General features: G+C 44.7%; 1 protein-coding gene across 3 annotated transcripts in view; it reads right to left on the bottom strand.

Moving 5' to 3' along the window:
* RAPGEF4 (Rap guanine nucleotide exchange factor 4) overlaps positions 1-20,077 on the bottom strand; it is a 1,521,174-nt gene that overhangs the window by 230,764 nt on the left and 1,270,333 nt on the right. For all 3 annotated transcript variants that reach the window (XM_069616226.1, XM_069616227.1, XM_069616228.1), the window contains 2 exons: positions 17,839-17,936; positions 9,683-9,808 (listed from right to left, as the gene is read on the bottom strand). In XM_069616226.1, the coding sequence (XP_069472327.1) occupies positions 9,683-9,808; positions 17,839-17,936 (224 nt within the window). The remainder of the gene's footprint in view (positions 1-9,682; positions 9,809-17,838; positions 17,937-20,077) is intronic.

The raw sequence follows: 20,077 nt of genomic DNA, 5'->3' as shown, positions 1-20,077 counted from the left end.
CTGCCTGCAGGGGCCGTCGAGGGTGTACAGCGAACACCTGTGAGGACCCACCCAGCCTAATCGCGTGTGTAACTTCCCACGCAACCCTGTAATACACGTACCAAGCCAAATCGCGTGTGAGAATTCCCGCGCACCCCTGAAATACACGTACCCTGCTGAAATCGCGTGTAAAACTTCACGCGCACCCCTGAAATACATGCGCCCAGGCTATTCGCGTGTGGAACTTCCCGCGCACCCCTGAAATACACGCGCCCAGGCTATTCGCGTGTGGAACTTCCCGCGCATCCCTGAAATACTCGTACCCTGCTGAAATCGCATGTAAGACTTCACGCGTACCGCTGTAATGCACGTTCCCTGGACAATCGCGTGTTGAACTTCCCGTACCCCTGTAATACACATACCCTGGACAATCGCATGTTGAACTTCCCGCGTACCCCTGTAATACACGTACCCTGGCTAATCGCGTGTAAAACTTCCCGTGTACTCCTGATATGAAGGTTGCCCGCTTTGCGTTCCTTGTTTGGCAGCCCTGTAAACTGGTCTAGGGTTAGCGCAGCTCTTTGCGATGATTTAGCGATGTTGATGGCTTTTCCTTGCGCGAGGGCGTTCTTGGGGGCGTTACTGGCGTTGCTGCAGGCTCGCTGCGATACTCTGCGCCACGGCTGGTTTGGGAGCATGAAATCCATGAATACGCTGTGCGCGGAAATCGGTTTTAGCGCACGTGCCTGGCGCACACAATCGCACGCGGACACTCTGCGCCAGCCGCTTGCGACACTTTTCTGCGAAATTCTATGAATTACCCTGTCAATTATCTTGCTATGTTAGTTTATTTAGACAATTGAGTCATTTGAGCGCAAGATTAGAGGACTACTTTATGTGGGGTCCTTTTTTGTTGTCATGGAATAGTATATTGCGAAAAGGTGAAGGTGAACCTGTCTTTTTCATGGTTATTTGGGTAGAATGGGACACGCTGTGTTTCAGCATGACATGATAAATCAGAAGATTCATTTAATTCTTGGTTTCTGTAATCTCCTCACCATTCTTATTGAATAATGTTTTTTGAACCGCTTTTCTTATTTGATACTTGGAGTTTGTCTATCTGCATACCCTTGAGAGTTCCTAATGTATGGGAAGACCAAAAATAGTGAGAACAATGTATATATTTTCTTCATATAGTTGACAGTCTCTGAAGAAGAGTTTTCTAAACTCGAAATGCGTCTGACAGACAGCACAACTGATCTTGCTGGTCATCGTTAAACTACATCATTTTTATAGCATTCTGTTTTTGTTACTTGTAAAGCAATGTAATGAATTTGTTAATTAAGATATGTAAAATCCACATTTCAAATGTGTTGAATGGATTAACAAATTGTGTTATCAAATACATTGTGGTATTGCACTTGTAAACAAGTGAGGCAATAGACTAGATGAGAAACCTAGTCACACAACCGCTCTCCGTTTGTACCCAGTCTGGGTAATTATATTTGAACAAACAGTTCCAAATAACATTAGTTTGGTTCTTCTTAATTTCAGAATTGTTCATAGAAAAAATAATAAGTTCCAAGTCTTTGTTTATGTAATATATATTCTTTTATCAAAAAAATCAAAAGAATGATCACTAATCAAATCTTAGTGAGGGCGCAGCTGACATGTTACTTTATACTAGTAGACTTCAAGTGCCAATGCATTTCGGAGTGTAAAGCTCCTTCATCAGGGCAAGTCTATACTTATAGGAAACAATAACATCATCGAAAAATGCATACAATATACATAAAGCAAGAAATACATGATGATATGTAATGGTGGCATAATGATAATAAAGCGCATAGAAGAATAATGGTTACATACCCCAATGGAAGAATTCGAGTCAAGGTGTAATATGTAAAAACAGAGAAAATGAAGTAAATAGAAATTAGTGTGGATTCGCGTTTACAATCATACAATTAATGTCATGGGCTCATAGGTAGAAGAAAATTACCTCGCTTAAAGAATGGAGTCAGGCGCGTTAAAACTGGAAAGAAACAGTATCAAACGTATGTTCTCGCAAAGAACACGATCGGATGCTGGAGGGAATCCAGTGTGCGATCTGTAAAAGCGAAATCTGCTTCAGTGGGTGCGGTTGTAAAAGAGTAGGTACACGGAGTGTAAGAAGCCACAACCGAAGCGGTTACCTGAGTTCAAAGAATAGTGTCAGCGGTGGACGCAGCGAGCCGTGGTGCATCGCTGATTGAAAGTGTTGCTAGGGAAACGGTAAGTGAAATAGGCACGTGACCGCAACCCGCTGGGCGAACCCGCGCGATGCGTGATGTGATTCAAATGGCAGCATACTGACGTTGGGGGCAATAAAGGTGCAAGAAAAACCATTACGGGGGCAGCAAGGGCTGAGGCATGAATATTAAAAACGAAAAAATAAAAATAAAAAATAAAATAAAAATGTGCATAACATAGACATAGAAAAAATACTCATCATGTGTAAACATCTTCATTATGAGTCAAACATAACCTATATAAGGCAAGTGTAATCAAATTCCATCATATTCAAAAATATTATACAGAACTGAAAAAAACGTAATGTATCAAGACTATTAGATGTATAAAATAATGTGCATTCAGACAGCATAAACAATGTATACGACCGATCCGCAGGTGGTGGTGCCAGGTGGTACCACCTTGGGTCCCAGTCGAATGACCAGGAGAAGCAGACCGCTTGGGGGGAATCATAATATTTGTGAAATGAAACAAGCAAATAAAACAAAAATGATAACCATGTGTATCTATGCTTATTGGCTAGTTGTGTTAGAACCTATATCATGTTTAAAAAGAAGAGACACATCAAAACAAATGCATTTCAATGGTAACAGATTGACTGAAAGTTGAAGCATTAAAGATAGCAATGATAGTTAATCTCATCATTAAGACCATTGGGTTGCAAACTCCCAAGTTTGTCAATCCAAAAAGTTTCTCTCTGGTTGAGGCGAAGACCCATATCTTCATGTGGATTAATCTTGGTTAGTACTTCCAAAATCAGGAACCTGATTTGTGCCAAACCATGTCGCTTCTCACTCCAATGTCTGGCCACTGCAGAATTAGGATTTGAATTCCGGATGCACGAGCGGTGCTCATTCCATCGTATTTTAGCAGCTCTCGTGGATTGGCCGACATAATATTTACCACATGGGCACTTAATACCATGTGAGAGTTCAGAAACTATTTGATCAAACACCAGTATTCGCCTATCAAAGAAGTAGGAATCTCCGTGATGAACTTGTTCATACTAGACCTCCTTTAAAAGAACCTAGCACTCAACGGACGGGCACATATCCCTGCCTACACTGTGCTAACTGCAACTGCTAACTGCAACATGGTGATCAAAGGAAATGTTGTGAACCATCCCCGCACAGGCAACAAGATTCCTCTGAAGTCTTTCGGCACTTGTGACAGTGTGAACATAATATATGGTATTAAGTGCCCATGTGGTAAATATTATGTCGGCCAATCCACGAGAGCTGCTAAAATACGATGGAATGAGCACCGCTCGTGCATCCGGAATTCAAATCCTAATTCTGCAGCGGCCAGACATTGGAGTGAGAAGCGACATGGTTTGGCACAAATCAGGTTCCTGATTTTGGAAGTACTAACCAAGATTAATCCACATGAAGATATGGGTCTTCGCCTCAACCAGAGAGAAACTTTTTGGATTGACAAACTTGGGAGTTTGCAACCCAATGGTCTTAATGATGAGATTAACTATCATTGCTATCTTTAATGCTTCAACTTTCAGTCAATCTGTTACCATTGAAATGCATTTGTTTTGATGTGTCTCTTCTTTTTAAACATGATATAGGTTCTAACACAACTAGCCAATAAGCATAGATACACATGGTTATCATTTTTGTTTTATTTGCTTGTTTCATTTCACAAATATTATGATTCCCCCCAAGCGGTCTGCTTCTCCTGGTCATTCGACTGGGACCCAAGGTGGTACCACCTGGCACCACCACCTGCGGATCGGTCGTATACATTGTTTATGCTGTCTGAATGCACATTATTTTATACATCTAATAGTCTTGATACATTACGTTTTTTTCAGTTCTGTATAATATTTTTGAATATGATGGAATTTGATTACACTTGCCTTATATAGGTTATGTTTGACTCATAATGAAGATGTTTACACATGATGAGTATTTTTTCTATGTCTATGTTATGCACATTTTTATTTTATTTTTTATTTTTATTTTTTCGTTTTTAATATTCATGCCTCAGCCCTTGCTGCCCCCGTAATGGTTTTTCTTGCACCTTTATTGCCCCCAACGTCAGTATGCTGCCATTTGAATCACATCACGCATCGCGCGGGTTCGCCCAGCGGGTTGCGGTCACGTGCCTATTTCACTTACCGTTTCCCTAGCAACACTTTCAATCAGCGATGCACCACGGCTCGCTGCGTCCACCGCTGACACTATTCTTTGAACTCAGGTAACCGCTTCGGTTGTGGCTTCTTACACTCCGTGTACCTACTCTTTTACAACCGCACCCACTGAAGCAGATTTCGCTTTTACAGATCGCACACTGGATTCCCTCCAGCATCCGATCGTGTTCTTTGCGAGAACATACGTTTGATACTGTTTCTTTCCAGTTTTAACGCGCCTGACTCCATTCTTTAAGCGAGGTAATTTTCTTCTACCTATGAGCCCATGACATTAATTGTATGATTGTAAACGCGAATCCACACTAATTTCTATTTACTTCATTTTCTCTGTTTTTACATATTACACCTTGACTCGAATTCTTCCATTGGGGTATGTAACCATTATTCTTCTATGCGCTTTATTATCATTATGCCACCATTACATATCATCATGTATTTCTTGCTTTATGTATATTGTATGCATTTTTCGATGATGTTATTGTTTCCTATAAGTATAGACTTGCCCTGATGAAGGAGCTTTATACTCCGAAATGCATTGGCACTTGAAGTCTACTAGTATAAAGTAACATGTCAGCTGCGCCCTCACTAAGATTTGATTAGTGATCATTCTTTTGATTTTTTTGATAAAAGAATATATATTACATAAACAAAGACTTGGAACTTATTATTTTTTCTATGAACAATTCTGAAATTAAGAAGAACCAAACTAATGTTATTTGGAACTGTTTGTTCAAATATAATTACCCAGACTGGGTACAAACGGAGAGCGGTTGTGTGACTAGGTTTCTCATCTAGTCTATTGCCTCACTTGTTTTCTTGGGTCAGGGTGACTCCAGACCCTTCTCAGCCTGCTCCCGCAAGTGTTTAGATGTCTCTTTGCTATAATTTGAAATACAAATACAAACTGAAGACGACAAATCATAGTAACATTTACCCGGTGGTGCCCACTTATTTTCCTCTTTTTATTGCACTTGTAAACCCCATTTCCTGTGGGGTTTCAGCAGGTAAAGGGCTAAATGTCCCGTTATAGGGACAAGCTGGTGGTTTCATAGTCCTTTCTTTATGTCTGCACCCCTCGCAACGGTGTGACATTTGGGCGCTCAACATTCTAGGACCCTGAGATAGTAGGCTCCACCAGCAGGGGGAGCGGGGCCGCCGATGAGGTGATTCCACCTCAGGTGCTGAGGGAGCACCCCTGCTGGTGGGCGAGAATGGTAGCGACGATCGGGCATATTAGCCCAAGGAAGTGTCGCAGAGGGAGAGCCAGTAGAGAAAGAAGACAAGGCGGAGGTCCAGACTTATCCGAAAGGCACTGAGGCTCTCTGTCGAGTCAGGGACTCCTCCCCATTGACCATAGGCCGACTGCCTATCGGTGGCTGGTTGCTCCCCCTCTGCCCACCGGGGTTGAGAGAGCAAGCCGAGTAGTGCCAGGTAGCACTTGGCTGAAACGGCAGCCGGGGCCGTCCAGGTAGGAGAGAAGTGAAGTGCAGCGAGGATACCATGCCCCACTTAGTCACTGTTCTGGGTTGGCGACTCTTAGTTGGTTTCCGCAGGTGGCGCAGAAGAAGGGGGCCAGAGCAGGAAGTCTCCATTGGTGCATTAAGCTTGCTCACTGGTGTAGTGCCCGTGAGCTTTTGTTCTCCCGAATCTCGCCTCGACCTATTAGGTTGTGTGGTGTAATTCCGTTTTTTTTTTTTATCGGCCACCGTTCTGGGGGTCTGATTAATATATCCTGTCATAGTTTGTCACTCTCAGGGGATATCTGTGACCAGAAATGTTATGTATTTATCAAAGGAGAAAGCGTTCAGTCACATGAGAGAGACCAGTGACAGGACCAGTTATCTATTTAGTAAATGAGAAATCGTTCCTTCTCAGGGGATACCTGTGACAAGAAATGTTATGTATTTATCAAAGGTGAAAGCGTTCTTTTACAAGAGAGATTGGTGACAGGAAAAGTTATCTATTAAGCTGCCGAGGAAGCCCTCACCCTCAAGGAATATCTTGGACAGGATGGTTATGTATGTAACAAATGAAGTAATGTTTATTTTCAAGTGACACCTGTGACTGAAAAGTTGTTTACTGATCAAATGTATAACCACCCATCATCAAGGGATGCCTAAAGTAGTGAGGGATCAAGTATTTACCACATGTGACACTCTAGTCTCGCAGTGGGACCTGAGAGATTCCTTTTATGTTTTATGTGACTGTGCTATCCAATGTATGTGATGGGAGCAACTCTGTCAGGGGCCTTATAGTGTTATAGAGACTCAGTGATTGTATTGTGTGATTTAACCCTCTGTCTTGATATAAAACAAAAGTGAGTCTGTGCTTGTTTATTTGGTCTTTAACACCCTGCTGCTGTGGGTTGACAGGGCAACCACCCTCCCCCATTTTAAGAACCCTCACTGGGTTATCTCCCTCCTTGCAGCCACCTCACCCCCTTGGGGTATTCAATACTCTTGCACATGTGTGCAGTAATGTGTTACACTCCTATACTCAGGTCTCCTACAGGTAGCTAAGCACTCACTTTAACAGGCTGAATTTAGAATGTCTGGCGAACCTGTAGCTTCTGCTAGGGTTGCTTAGAACAACAGTTGCAACTTACACCCTTCTTTGGGGGAATGAGCATACCAAAATTACACAATCATTAACCAGCTTTTCCACCTGCCTAGTGTATGTAGATGATGTGTGGGTTCAAGAGAGGTATCTCACAGCACATGCTGAAACCTCTGGCTTTGGCCATATCCTTGGATTGTTGAGGGTTTATTGGGTCAAGATCTTATATAAGTTGCCAGCGAATCCCATGAAATATCCATATGGCTGAAACACTGGCATCTCAGCGGTGTGAAGTACATTTCGACCATTTTAAGAAATGGTGATTGTACCATGTTGGATCAGCGACAGACCTTATAACATCTGAAACAGTGCACGTATGGAGAATACAGACGGTTGCATCATTCACTCGTATACCTGTGGGAACTCTGGAGGTTCTTCCTGTGCACAAAGATTGGAATCAACTATTGCAAATAATTCTGCCTCTCCCTCCCATACTTTAAGCTTCTTGTGGTAGCTGTTCTTCCAAAGCATCCCTAATAGGTGATGTGTCAAAAGATAGTAGGGCGGGGTGGTCCAGATGCTGCGGGGATATTGCTAATAGTATGCCCTGGACACCGGGAAGAATGCTCAGAAGCAACATGACACTGGACATTCACTTTAGCCCTCTTCACAAGGTCAAGTAATAAAACATGAGTTTTCTGGGAACCAGCGATTGCAAGGGTAAATGCTTCCCTGGATTCTGACATTACATGAGCTTCTCCACATTCAGACTACAGGAGAACAAAGGGTTTGGTGATTTGGCCAACGCAGCATTGTAGTAGTCAAGAAGTTGATCTGGAGGCTCTGGAAATCACTTGCCACTCCATGTATTGAAAAGCGACCTTCTCAATGTTTCGATAAAGAGATATTTACAGATATTTACAGACACCTGCTATCTAGTCTCCGTTTCTATTTCTGCATTGACAAAACTCTCAATGACTTTCAACCTGTCCACTAGACACTATGTACTTCAAGTATTGAATAAGCGGTTTCTGAAGTTTCACCCCTTCACTATACTTCTAAACTTTTTTTTACTATTATGTATTGGATATCTATAGATAAAGATAATTATGATTTACATATGACTGCCCTTTGAGTGTTCAGCTGAATGTGCTCCGCCCCTACCCGGGCCTGTCCTGGTCGCACTTAAGGGGAAGAAAATACCTCAAAACGTAATAACGTATTTGTAAAGTTTAATTGTAATAAATATATATTCTTTAGATGCTCAGACGAGAATTAGTTTAGATGGACAGATCATGCCAGTGCACCATTTAAGGATTGGCTTCCATTTACTGGCCTTACAGTAAGACTTCTTTCCCAATCAATAAAGGTTTGGAATTGGAAGTCTAAGCCAGTTACTATCTGGTCCTCATTACATGTGTGTCTCTGAGTGTACGTTTTTATGTGCCATTGGTTATAGGCTTAGTTAGATTAGACATTCAAGGGTGTAGACCTCTTTTGTAAACAAGGCTCACATTTTCGATGACTCCTTCTAGTGGCGCACTGTTCCCCTGTGTATTGTTTGTGGTGAATGGTTTCACAAGGGCATGGGGCTTGTGTCCACACGTTTGCTTGGTATGGTCTTACAGCCCATGTTGTAAGATGATTGCTCTGTGACTGTCGAAGGAATGGGTGGGTCACACGTTGATGATCTAATGAATGTATCGAAGTGAACTGGCGGTCCCTCAATTTTATCTTTGACCCCATCCCTGTTTGCATCTCAGGGCTTCAGGTGAAAATCATGGCGTTATATGAGAGACTTGGGCCCTCATTACGAGTATGCTGGTCTGGGAAAAAAACTGATAAAACGGCCAGTAATATCGGATCCAACATTGTTCCCAGACCGCCATACTCTGAGTTTGCCAGTAGGGGCAGTGAACTACCAGCAGGCATGACCTGCCGGGAGTTCAGGCCCCTACCAGCAAAGAATTGCCCCTCTCACTGACACTGTTACTACCGGTGCCGGTGATAGGGACAAACCCATTCCATGGAATACTATCTAACCCCATGGAATGGGAACTTACCACCGTTGCTGGCACCCGTAATATCCCGGCAACACCGCGATATCGGGCGCCGGTAAGGTGAGTCTGCTGGTAACCCGCAGGTCTCACCGGCGGCTTACCAGTAGAATCGTAATGAGAGCATTAATCTCACTCTAGTGCTCTTTGATTCACAACTTTGTGACTGTGACTGAGTTATACATATATTTTCCACTCAAGCAAATATAATTATAAAGAGACAACCCACCAATATGACATACTACAGCAAAGAATTTTGCAAAGAGATTTACGGATCTTTGAAGCAGGATCTACCATTGCGAAGCATCCAGTGGAACCTTAATTTTAGTAACTGCCTGTTCATACATAATCACTGAAATATCTGCAATTATAGATTGATCAATGCCCTTAAATGCTGAATTTCAGAGGCACATTTTCATGGATGTGCGATGTTGCAATGTGTTTGATTTACTGCTGATAACATTTCGAAACTTGGCCATTAGAGTTTCCACAGCGTAACAATTGCAAATGAGGTGGGCTTTCAAGAATGCACCGCTCTCTTCCTGCCGTTAAGCGTGCACGATGAGAAGCGGCGCTAAAATATCAATATACGATAACAATGAGAAGAACTTTTCAAAAATCGAAGAAAGTCATCCCATACCTCGTGCACGCAGCTGAAGAGGTCCCAGTCGTGAATTGTCATCTGGTATGCCAAGTCCTTTGAGCTCATCATTTCGAAGGTCCCGATAGTGCTTGCGGATGGTCCTTCCTGGTCTGCCAGCGGGGTCTTGAAACAGAACAAAGTGTGTGAAGGAAATTGAGGTCAAGCTGAAGACTGTACTGTTCGCTTCTCTGCAGAGCGACTCATTAAATACAGCAAGAAAATGGAGCTAGGAAAACGTGCAAGCACATGAACAGAAAGCAAGATATGAAGGAGCAGACGCCATTTTAGGCACAGTATTGGAGCCCCAAGTTCAACAAATGTCACCTCCAATTTATGATTCACTTCACCCAGAGCCCCATCAGAATCCACATGCACTTTTATATTTATCAGACACACTGTCAGACAACATAGCTGTCATACAAAAATACATTCAACGTTTAAATTCACTTATATAAACAGTTTTTAAAATTATTTAAATAAAGGAATTTTTTAGGCAGATTGATTACGACTTCTGGGGCTGTCTTGTCAACGTCGGGGGAGGGGAATGCATGCATGCAGGTGCCGCGCTGCTTTAAAAACCTTCCCCTTCACTTATATTAACATAAACAAATTGAAAAAAATATCTTCACTACAAACCCACCTTCCAGTCATACAATTTTGATTCGAACCAAGAACGATTGAACAGATTACATTTTTGTGTAGAGAAATGTCCCTGCTTGACCTTTAGAAAGATCCTCGTTGCCAGCCTATTTGCAATTTTGTTTCAGTAGGTCGATAATGGCCCATTTGAAACAAATTATGTTGCTCTCTCCTGGCCTATTTGTAAACTTCTTTCCAGTGGTCACTAGCAGCCAATTAGCACTTTTTACCTGCTGGACGCTACTGGCCCTCTGCCCCCTCCCCCCATCGCCACCATGCAGCCAGACTTGCCTTTACCGCCCATCAGTACCCTTCTCTCCCCACAGCTATCCCAATGCCTCCAGCTCCCTTGTTGAACTTGAATTAGCCCCCAGGAGACCACCACCCCCACTGCTTTGCACTCTGCCTCTTCCATATTTACACCCCTATTAGTGATTAACCATGTGCGGAGGGTTTGTTCTTATGATCAACAGAGCTTATCCGTTGGTGCCCCACTCACTTTCTGAATTCGCTCCACTCTCCTTTAAATATACTTACACTCATATCCTCTCTCCTACCCCTTCACTTACCTTCTTATATATAGGTCTATTGGCTCACATAACTCTTTCTGCCACGATCTAGATCTTTTTCTGGATTCCCATCCAGCAGAAACCCTCAAACCCCTCACACTGACTTCAACTTCCCTAAAATCTCCACCCTCCACCAACTTGAACTTGATTCTCTCCTGTCTGAACACTCTGCGACACCCTGATCAACCTTTCCACTCACACCCAAGAAACCTCTCTTCATCTTGTCTTGCGTTCTTCCTCCAACACCACAACTCACTTGGGCCTATCACCATCTTGCCATGCTATTACTCACTTTTTTCTGTCCCCCACTGCTCGCCCTCTCTCCTACCTCTCCCACCTCCACATGCAAGTTTTAACCTGACTCACGAGCCTCTTACCTGACGGAAGTCACATCCCCTCCTTCAGCCATCGTTCTTTCTCAGATGTGCTCTGTCAAATAGGCACTGAATACAGCATAGCTCTCAGTTCCCTTCTCAAGAACCACTACCCTCCCACACCTTCTCACATTCTATGCTCACCCCTAACCATGACGCCGCCTCATCCCCAAGATCTCACATCTTACATCTATTATATAGCTGCTCCTACACCAATGGTGCAAATCTCTCACATACTCACCTCTCACAGCCTGCAAGACGAGCCTCATTAAACTCACTACTCCTATAGGCATGGACAAGTAAAACTGCTTCTGTTTTTGGCCCTATTGTGTCGATCCATTTGCATTTGATCCTTTTTCATTCGATGCTTTAACTGGACAGCCTTCCTTAACCATGAACCCCACAAATGATCCCCTACTCTCAAAGTCATGCTGACTCCTCTGCACCCATGCACCATATGCTCTTCCCTTTCATCTAATGCTATTGCCTGGACTTCTCTTTTAATATCTCCTAGATTTGTTACACATTATCCACATTCCATTGCCTCCCTCCTCCTGCTTCATTCCCCCATTCAGTCCCCACTACCCTCGATGGCCGTCATTCCTTCCCCACCACATGGCTGCCATCATCTGGGAAGTCAACCCTTTGTGTGCACAAGTGGACCCTTTTGCTCAGCATACTATTAAAGAGCCTGTGCCAATAATTGGCTTCTACCTCTCATCCCTATTCAGCATCTCCCTCGCTACTGGAGCCTTTTCTGCATGCTTTAAGGTAGCCGCCATACTATCAACCATCAAGAAGCCCTCTGCTTCTTGTGTTCTGACAACTACCGATCTGCCTTTCTCCCTCCTACGCCAATGTTCCAATATTTATTTATGTATTGGATATTTGTAAAGCGCCTATGCAACAAATAGTGTTTCAATACGCCACAACACAAAAAAGGGGGGGAGGGAGCAAGGGAGAACATAACAATAGTGGTCCTACTAGGCCTTGTGACATTCGGATTGTTCAAGTGGAGCAACAAGAAGTGCGAGGGAAAGGGGGGGGGGAGTGCCAGTCTGCATCTGCTGTCGGAGTCAATTTTTTTTCTAGAGCCTGGCAATGGGGAATTCCCAGGGCATTACAGCCCGCCGGTCCCAGTAATTACCCATTGCCGGGCACCAGAAAATATTACTCCCCATTCCCATTCGAGTCCCATTGGACTCAATGGCAATGGGGAGAACGGTAGCACCGGCACCATTCATAACATAATGTCAAGTTCTGGGAGCGGGTGCCGTTCCGCCCGCCAGGTTAGACCTGGCGGTCGGGAAGGCACCTGCACGCAGAACTCCGAGTATGCCGGTCCGGTACGCATAATGAGGCCTTCTGTCTTACTGGCATTTAGGCAGAGATCATTGGCAGCACACCATGCCTGAATAGCAGTCAGACAATCAAGGATGAGAGAGGAAAAAGAGGATGAGTTTGAGGGAAGCTTGAAGGAGAGGTGCTTGTCATCTGCATGATACTGGAAATAAGGAGAGAAGGAGGAAATAGCAACAGGGGCAAGGTAGACGTTGAAGAGCCACAGCGAGAGGATTGAGCCTTGAGGGACGCTGCAGGTGGGGAGTGTGAGAAAAGGGCCCATTTGAACATGGGAAGGTCGGTCGGAGAGGAAAGAGGTCAACCAGTCCAGTGCCAGGCCCGTGATGCCAAGGGTGTCACAGAGCCAATTTGTCAGGGTGGCACGACTGACCGTGTCAAAGGCAGAGGAAAGATCCAGAAGGAAAAGAACGGAAGGAATGTGTAGTCATCACCAGGATAACTGGTTACTCCGAGAACCACAATCTCTGTAGCCCTCTCCAATATGTTTTCTGGCACCATCACTTCACAAAACAGCACTTACAGAAGCTCTCCTCCCTCCATATGCACCTAGATCTAAATGCTGATTTCAATGCAGTTGACCACCCTTCTTTCCTGCTAACCCTCTTGAACCTTGGAGTTCAGTACAGGCCTCTTGCCTGCATTGCCTCCGACCTTGATAATCATTCCTTCTCTATATTATTGAACACTGGCACCTCTAATCTTACCCCTTTCACAGTAGGAGCCCCACACGGCATGGTCCTGGTTGCAGTGCTCTTCATGCATCACACCAACTCCATCAACAACAAATCTTGCCCTTCGGGGTTCTTCTAGCTAATCTTTGTGGATGATACGCAAATCATTGTCTCCTTTCCCTACCCGTCACCTCCCCCACAGGCTCTCTGACTGCCTGTCTTATATCCCTTATTCCATGGCACACCGCTCACTTATAGTCAAATCCACTAAGAGAGAAGTCCTCTATCTTCCAGCCTTCAGAGCTCCTTCCCTTTTCCCTTCCCCGATTTCTTTTCCCCCTGACCTGCTCACACCCTCCCCCAAGACTCACAAATAAGAGGTTCTCTTCATTATCGATTTAAAGTTTCACCACTCCATGACGTCTACTTTCACTGCCACCAGGATCAATCATCTTAACATCTGCACAATTGCAACCATGGTAGGGGTCTCTTTGGTGTGTCACATGACTACTCCCCAAGAAGCGACACACCAATAAACCACACATATCAATGATGCAACCCCAAAGAAAACTAGTTGGAGAAGACTGGTGGTTCTCAGACTCAATCCAAAGGTGCCATAAATATTCATGCCCACAAATGTGCACGAATATGAGGGCAACCCCAAGTAGACATCTGATGGGTCAAGATCAGTTAAACTACAGAACATACAGACCCTACAAAACTCTTAACTATTAATGCACCAGAACATCATGAAATACAACTTTGAATAGGATATAGTTTATTCAAAATAGATTAATACAAACATTCCAAAATCAATGCACATATACCAATTATACTGATATATATATATAAAACTAATCTCCCAGACCTCACTCGCATTCACACCACGTGTGAACCCGTCACCATCTTAGCGTATATAGCACACATATACCAACAAAAAGACTAACAAGGACTAACGACAATAACAATTTGACAGCACAAAATCCTGAAAGGTATCAGGATTAACATGTAGTGGAGAAATCTTCTTTTTATCTACATTAATTGATCTCCAATGCTTCATAAATAGGTTCCATGTGTTGATATCCCCGCAAAAATATCGCGATACAAAGATATTGCCATATTTTTGTGGTGATATTTACCCATGGACCCTGCGGGGGACACTCCTGCAACCCCTGCATTATTTTAAAATGTGCGGGACACACACTAGTGAAACGCTATAAACATACATAATGCGATTAAGGGTCTCCTTACACGGATGGCGGTAAGGGTTTACCGGTACCGGTATTCTACCGGTACCGGTAAATCCTTACCGCCTTACTACGAGGTCTCTTTGCGGGTTGGGGAATTTAACGCCTGCTTTTTGCAGGCGTTAAAAACCAACCCGCAAAGGGACCCAGGGAGCTAATTACGGTACTGCAATTTGCAGTACCGTAATTAGCGCCTTCCCCATTCCCATTATGCCCTATGGGGCAAAAATGGGAATGGGGAAGGGCAATGGTGGAAGGGGGAATTACCGCCCCGCGAACCTTGGAATGGGGCGGTAATTCCCCTTTCCACCAAGGCGGTGCTGGTATTTTACCGGCATGAACCATGGCGCTAATAGCGCCATGGTTCTCCGCCATCCGTGTAATGAGGCCCTGAGTGTCCTATGTAAAAAGCAGACTTTCTCCACTACATGTTAAATCGGATACCCTTCAGGATTTCTTGTTCTTAAATTGTTACTGTCGTTAGATCTTGTGTCAGTCTCGGTCTTGGTATATGTGTGCTATGTACATAAAGATTAGGACGGGAGTGAGTTCTGGGAGATTAGTTTTATAAGGCTATCAGTATTATTGATATTTTTACATTGATTTTAGAATTTCTGTATTTATCGATGTTGAATAAACTATATGCCTATTCAATGTTTGTTTATTTTTTTAAACTGCCGGTCCTGAGACTCGGTCCTAAAAGCGGCCCCTGGACACTATATCACAAAAAGACTTGAACATACTCTAAGGGATACAAACCCTTGAACAACCTCCTGGACCAATACCCAAGACAGAAACAAATATCAGTGTCTCAACCAACACCAAGACATGTGAACAAATGCCAAACTTCCCTGAGTATCCTCCAGTCCTCCCCGTCAAATTCCAAGCACAATGGCCCCATTTGGGTTTTGCTTCAATGGAACAAGACAAACTTACTGTGTTATCCCCACATTTCACTGTGCCTTGTCATCTAGCTCCTACCTGACATAGCACACTAATAGACTACTTTAGATTGAGGTGGAAAATTGCATAGGTGGGTAAAAAGAAGTGTAGACAAGGGCCACATTAGGAGTTTGCCAGTCCGGAAACAAGGGTGCCGGTAGGCTCACTGGCACCCTTGTTTCCAGATGGGCAAACTCTGAGTATGCCTGCCGTGGCTGCTGTGCGTGACAGGTCTGACCCTGCCGGGCACAGCGGCAACGGTAGGCAGACCGGTCACAGAAGCACCGGCAACGTTAGCAACAGTGCTGGTGCTTCCGTATCCCTATTCCTATAGAGTCCTATGGGACTGGGGACTTACATTTTACCAGTGCCTGACTTCCCGGGCCACCTGGTGGCACCGTGAAGTCAGACGCTGGTAAAATGTTACGGGTCTGGCAGCAATCCGCCAGTAGCACCAGCAGGGTTACCGCCGGACCCGTAATGAGGTCCAAGCTATCAAAGTGCTTTTACTGATCCGTGCCATTTCGTTCTGGTGTTCCTTGAGAGAGAGGGGTATGGAGCAGGAATTACGCTTCATGCGGTTCCCCACGCAGTCAAGGGAATCCAACAGAATCTCTGCCCGCATCTGATTTTGATGCGGGCAGAGAGGATTAAAACTGTACAGGTTACTAGGCCTCATTACAACCCTGGCATTAACCATGGCGCTATTAGCGCCATGGTTGACGCCGGTATTTTACCAACTCCGCCATGGTGAATGGCAGAATTACCGCCCCATTCCAAGGTTGGCGGGGCGGTAATTCCCCATTCACCATTGGCCCTTCCCCATTCCCATTTTTGCCCCCATAGGGCTCAATGGGAATGGGGAAGGCGGTAAATACGGTACCGCAAACTGCGGTACCATAATTACCTCGAAAGTCCCTTTGCGGGTTCCTTCCTTAACGGCTGGTAAAACCAGCCATTAAGGTGTGGACCCGCAAAGGGACCTTGTAATTAGGCGGTAAGGGTTCAACGGCGCCGACACCTTTTACGGCGCCGTTAACCCCTTACCGCCTGGGTCATAATGAGGCCCACTGCCTACTTTTTACAACTGTATAAAGCAGGCAGAGTCCATGTGGAGTACTTGTAATGATGCCTTCTTTTTTCCTACCAGCGTGCCGCAATTGCCGATCACCGCCATGTGCGCATGGGCAGAGGATAGTGATCTAGGTATATTTTGCCATCAGTGTTTTGCAAAAGCATTTGAACCACGCAAATTCCTGTGCCTTTTTCTGCCCCATTTGTAAAATTATAAAGAATCCAGCGGTGTGCCTATAAATAAGAATGACAACGCCACCTAAACTCTCAATAGACACCTTATTTCCTAGGCAATCCCACCAGGAAATTTTGTAGAGTCCACAACTTCAGAATGACTTCATTGATTTCTTCTGCCGGACTCTTCCAACCGGTCACCCTCCACTCCTTCAATAGCCCAGACGAAACCACACATACCCAAATTACACATGTTTTTACTCCTTACAACTCTACAGGCTCGCACTATGGAACCCTGACAGATTCCTCTAGAAAGTTCTAGACACACAATCGTCCTAAGAGATTGCTAACCAACAACCCACGGCAATTCTATACCAATTCAATTCCCTCGCAATTGACTTGGATGCAGCCACCACTTTGCTAGTAACAGCAACACCTATCAGCACAGAGCAAAAAGGCACCCCATTCCCCCCATCCGTAACCATGGTACCGATGTGCGGGGGATACCTCAGCTCTTTTTATGACCCTTATTCCAGATCACTATTTTTGGTTTTCTGAGTATGAGAGAGGTTTGGCCAATGCCATTTAACAACATATGAAAGCAGTGATTTTCTTCACATGTGCAACATTTTTTAAGATCATGGGTTTAAATGTGTTTTGTGCCGGCGGTACAGGCAGATCGAGTGAGTGCCTCTATTTTTGAAAAACAGACTATGGGCTTTTCCCTTATTGATGCAATCCTTGGTTTTGGTGCCTACCTAAATATTAATACATTATTGCAGAATTTCCCCATTAATAAGAATTTCAACGGTATCTGATTTTTTTTGGTTTAAATGGATCTTCATTTTTTGGGTATAATTCTTCTGAGATCACAACTTTAACATCCATTGCAAAGAAGAAATGATAACAAAAACGTTTGACAAAGTAGTCTTTAAACTCTATCGGCGGATATCAAATGTTCCTCCAGGAGCAGTACAGAGAGGTTATCGTTCTCCTTCCGTGCATAAAACACAAGTTAATGAAACACAATCTTGACTGTAACTGGTGCTGTGCGGTAACACCTACTATAACCAGCAAGAAAAAGTAAAACCAATGACATACCAAGGAATCAAACTGGTCCCGTGGACAAGCAAAGAGGCGTCCATTGACATTCAGCGACGTAAACACAGACACTTCATTGGGCTTGAGGACCACTTTTTCTGCAAAGATAAACAAAGACATCATGTTCAGTACAGATGGACTTTACAGAAGCATTGCCCTAAAGTTTCATGCATTCATATATACACTGCCCACAAACAATCATGCATTCGTGGTTGGGTGACCTTCAAGGTGCTGAGGTAAATGCTTGGCCATTCCGCCCTGCAAATAGATCCATGCAAACCACTCATTGTTAGATGTCATTGGTAGCTGAATGTGTAGTTTACACAATTATGGTAAGAAAGTGGGGCATGGTGCCCGTTGGCCATGCATATGGCATTTCAAATTGGCTCAGGGCCTGAAACCTCAAAGAGTCTTGCACAGTCTCCTCAGAATGTTCTCTCGTAAAGTACCTCCCAACTGTCTCTTTGTCCACCCTTTGCTATGTCTCATAAACTACCCATATTTCATTATCCACGACCAACAGATAACTTAATTTCCTTAAACAGGCCACAGCCATTTAGTCAGCCACTTGATACCTCTCATCAGAAAAATCTGGCTTGCACCTCAAATGAAGCACCCATTCTTCAGCTACCTCTGTTCAGCCAGTCACAGTCTCTGTGTCTAACCTCTGCCTGTTCCTCTCTTTGTTTGCACACTTTGCAGGGCTTTAAGTGGGCAGTTGCTATTCAGGGGCGAGCCCCGGCAGACTCCGAAATATCATTCGGAGGCTGGTCTTTGCCGGGGCTCAATAGTGTCCTCTGGCAGCCATGGCCACTAGAGAACAAGGCTTTTTTCTAAAGCCTGAAGCTCTCGCTCTAGTGTAAGAGCTTCATGCTTCAGTACACAATGCCTTTAATACATAATGGTGGCACCAGCACCTGCGAGGCATCCCTTCAACCAACAGATCCCGGTGGGCCAGCACCACCATTACCAAAGAAAAGGTGTGGCCACTGGAAGCTGAGTCCTTTTTTTAAGGCCTGGAGCTCCTGTTCATTTGCAGGAGCTTCAAGCTTTAGGAATAAATGGTGGCACTCGCACCTGCGAGGCATCCCTTCAATCCACTGGCGTAACAGGGGCCCCCGCAGCCCCCGCGGTGCGGGGGGGCCCGCGGTGTGGGGGGCCCCACCAGCACATGGCTGGGAGGGGGCCCCAGTAAAAAAAAAAAAAAAAAAGACAATTTCTAAAAAAATGGCAGCAGCTTCACTTTCATGGGAGATTCCCCGTGGCTGGATGGTGGACACTGGCGGTGCGGGGGGGCCCGCGGTGTGGGGGGCCCCACCAGCACATGGCTGGGAGGGGGCCCCAGTAAAAAAAAAAAAAAAAAACAATTTCTAAAAAAATAAAAAAGTTTCTTTTGAAATTCACTCTGCATTCATAAAGAACATTTCTGTAACAGAAATAATTTCTTTATGAAGGCAGAGTGACTACAAAAAGAAACTTTCTTTTTGAAGTCTGAGGGCCCCCGTACCCCATGACATGGAAGACCCTAGGCTGGAGGCCTCCATGTCATGGGGTGGGGGGGGGGGGGTGGGGAACCCTATGCCTTCAAAAAGAAATTGTTTGTTTTTGAAGCCACTCAGCCATCATAAAGAAATTATTTTGATTATGGTTCGGTCCTTAACTGAAATAATTTCTTAATGAAGTTATAGTGACTTAAAAAAGAAACAATGGGGCTCATTCTGACCATGCCGGTCCGGAAACAACGGTGCTGGTAAGCTTACAGGCACTGTTGTTTCCGGACCGGCATATTACAGGTCTGCCTGGTGGGGCTGCCGTGCCCGACAGGTCTGACCCTGCCAGGCACAGCAGCCACAGTAGGCAGACCTGTCACGGAAGCACCGGCACCGTTAACAATGGTGCAGGTGCTTCTGTGTCCCCATTCCCGTGGAGTCTGGGGTTTAACGAAATTACCGGCACCTGATTTCCCAGCCGCCGGACTTGAAATAGCACGGTGGCACCGGGAAGTCAGGCCATAGTAATTTTTTATGGGTCTGGCGGCAACCCGCCAGTAGCACCGGCACGGTTACCGCTGGACCCGTAATGAGCCCCAATTTCTTTTTTAAGTAATAGGGCCCCCCCTCAACTCCATGAGGTGTGCGTGTATGAGTCTATGGTGAAAGGGTGCACACTCAAATGTATAGCCAGCTGCCTGTGTGTGTATGGTGAAAGGGTGCACTCTTAAATGTATGGGTGGCTGTGG

Source organism: Ambystoma mexicanum, chromosome 9 (genome assembly GCF_040938575.1).
Source record: "Ambystoma mexicanum isolate Mex_15411 chromosome 9, UKY_AmexF1_1, whole genome shotgun sequence".
Lineage (NCBI taxonomy): Eukaryota > Metazoa > Chordata > Amphibia > Caudata > Ambystomatidae > Ambystoma > Ambystoma mexicanum.
Note: the sequence above shows the minus strand (reverse complement) of the source record. Positions and strands in the feature narration are given on the sequence as shown.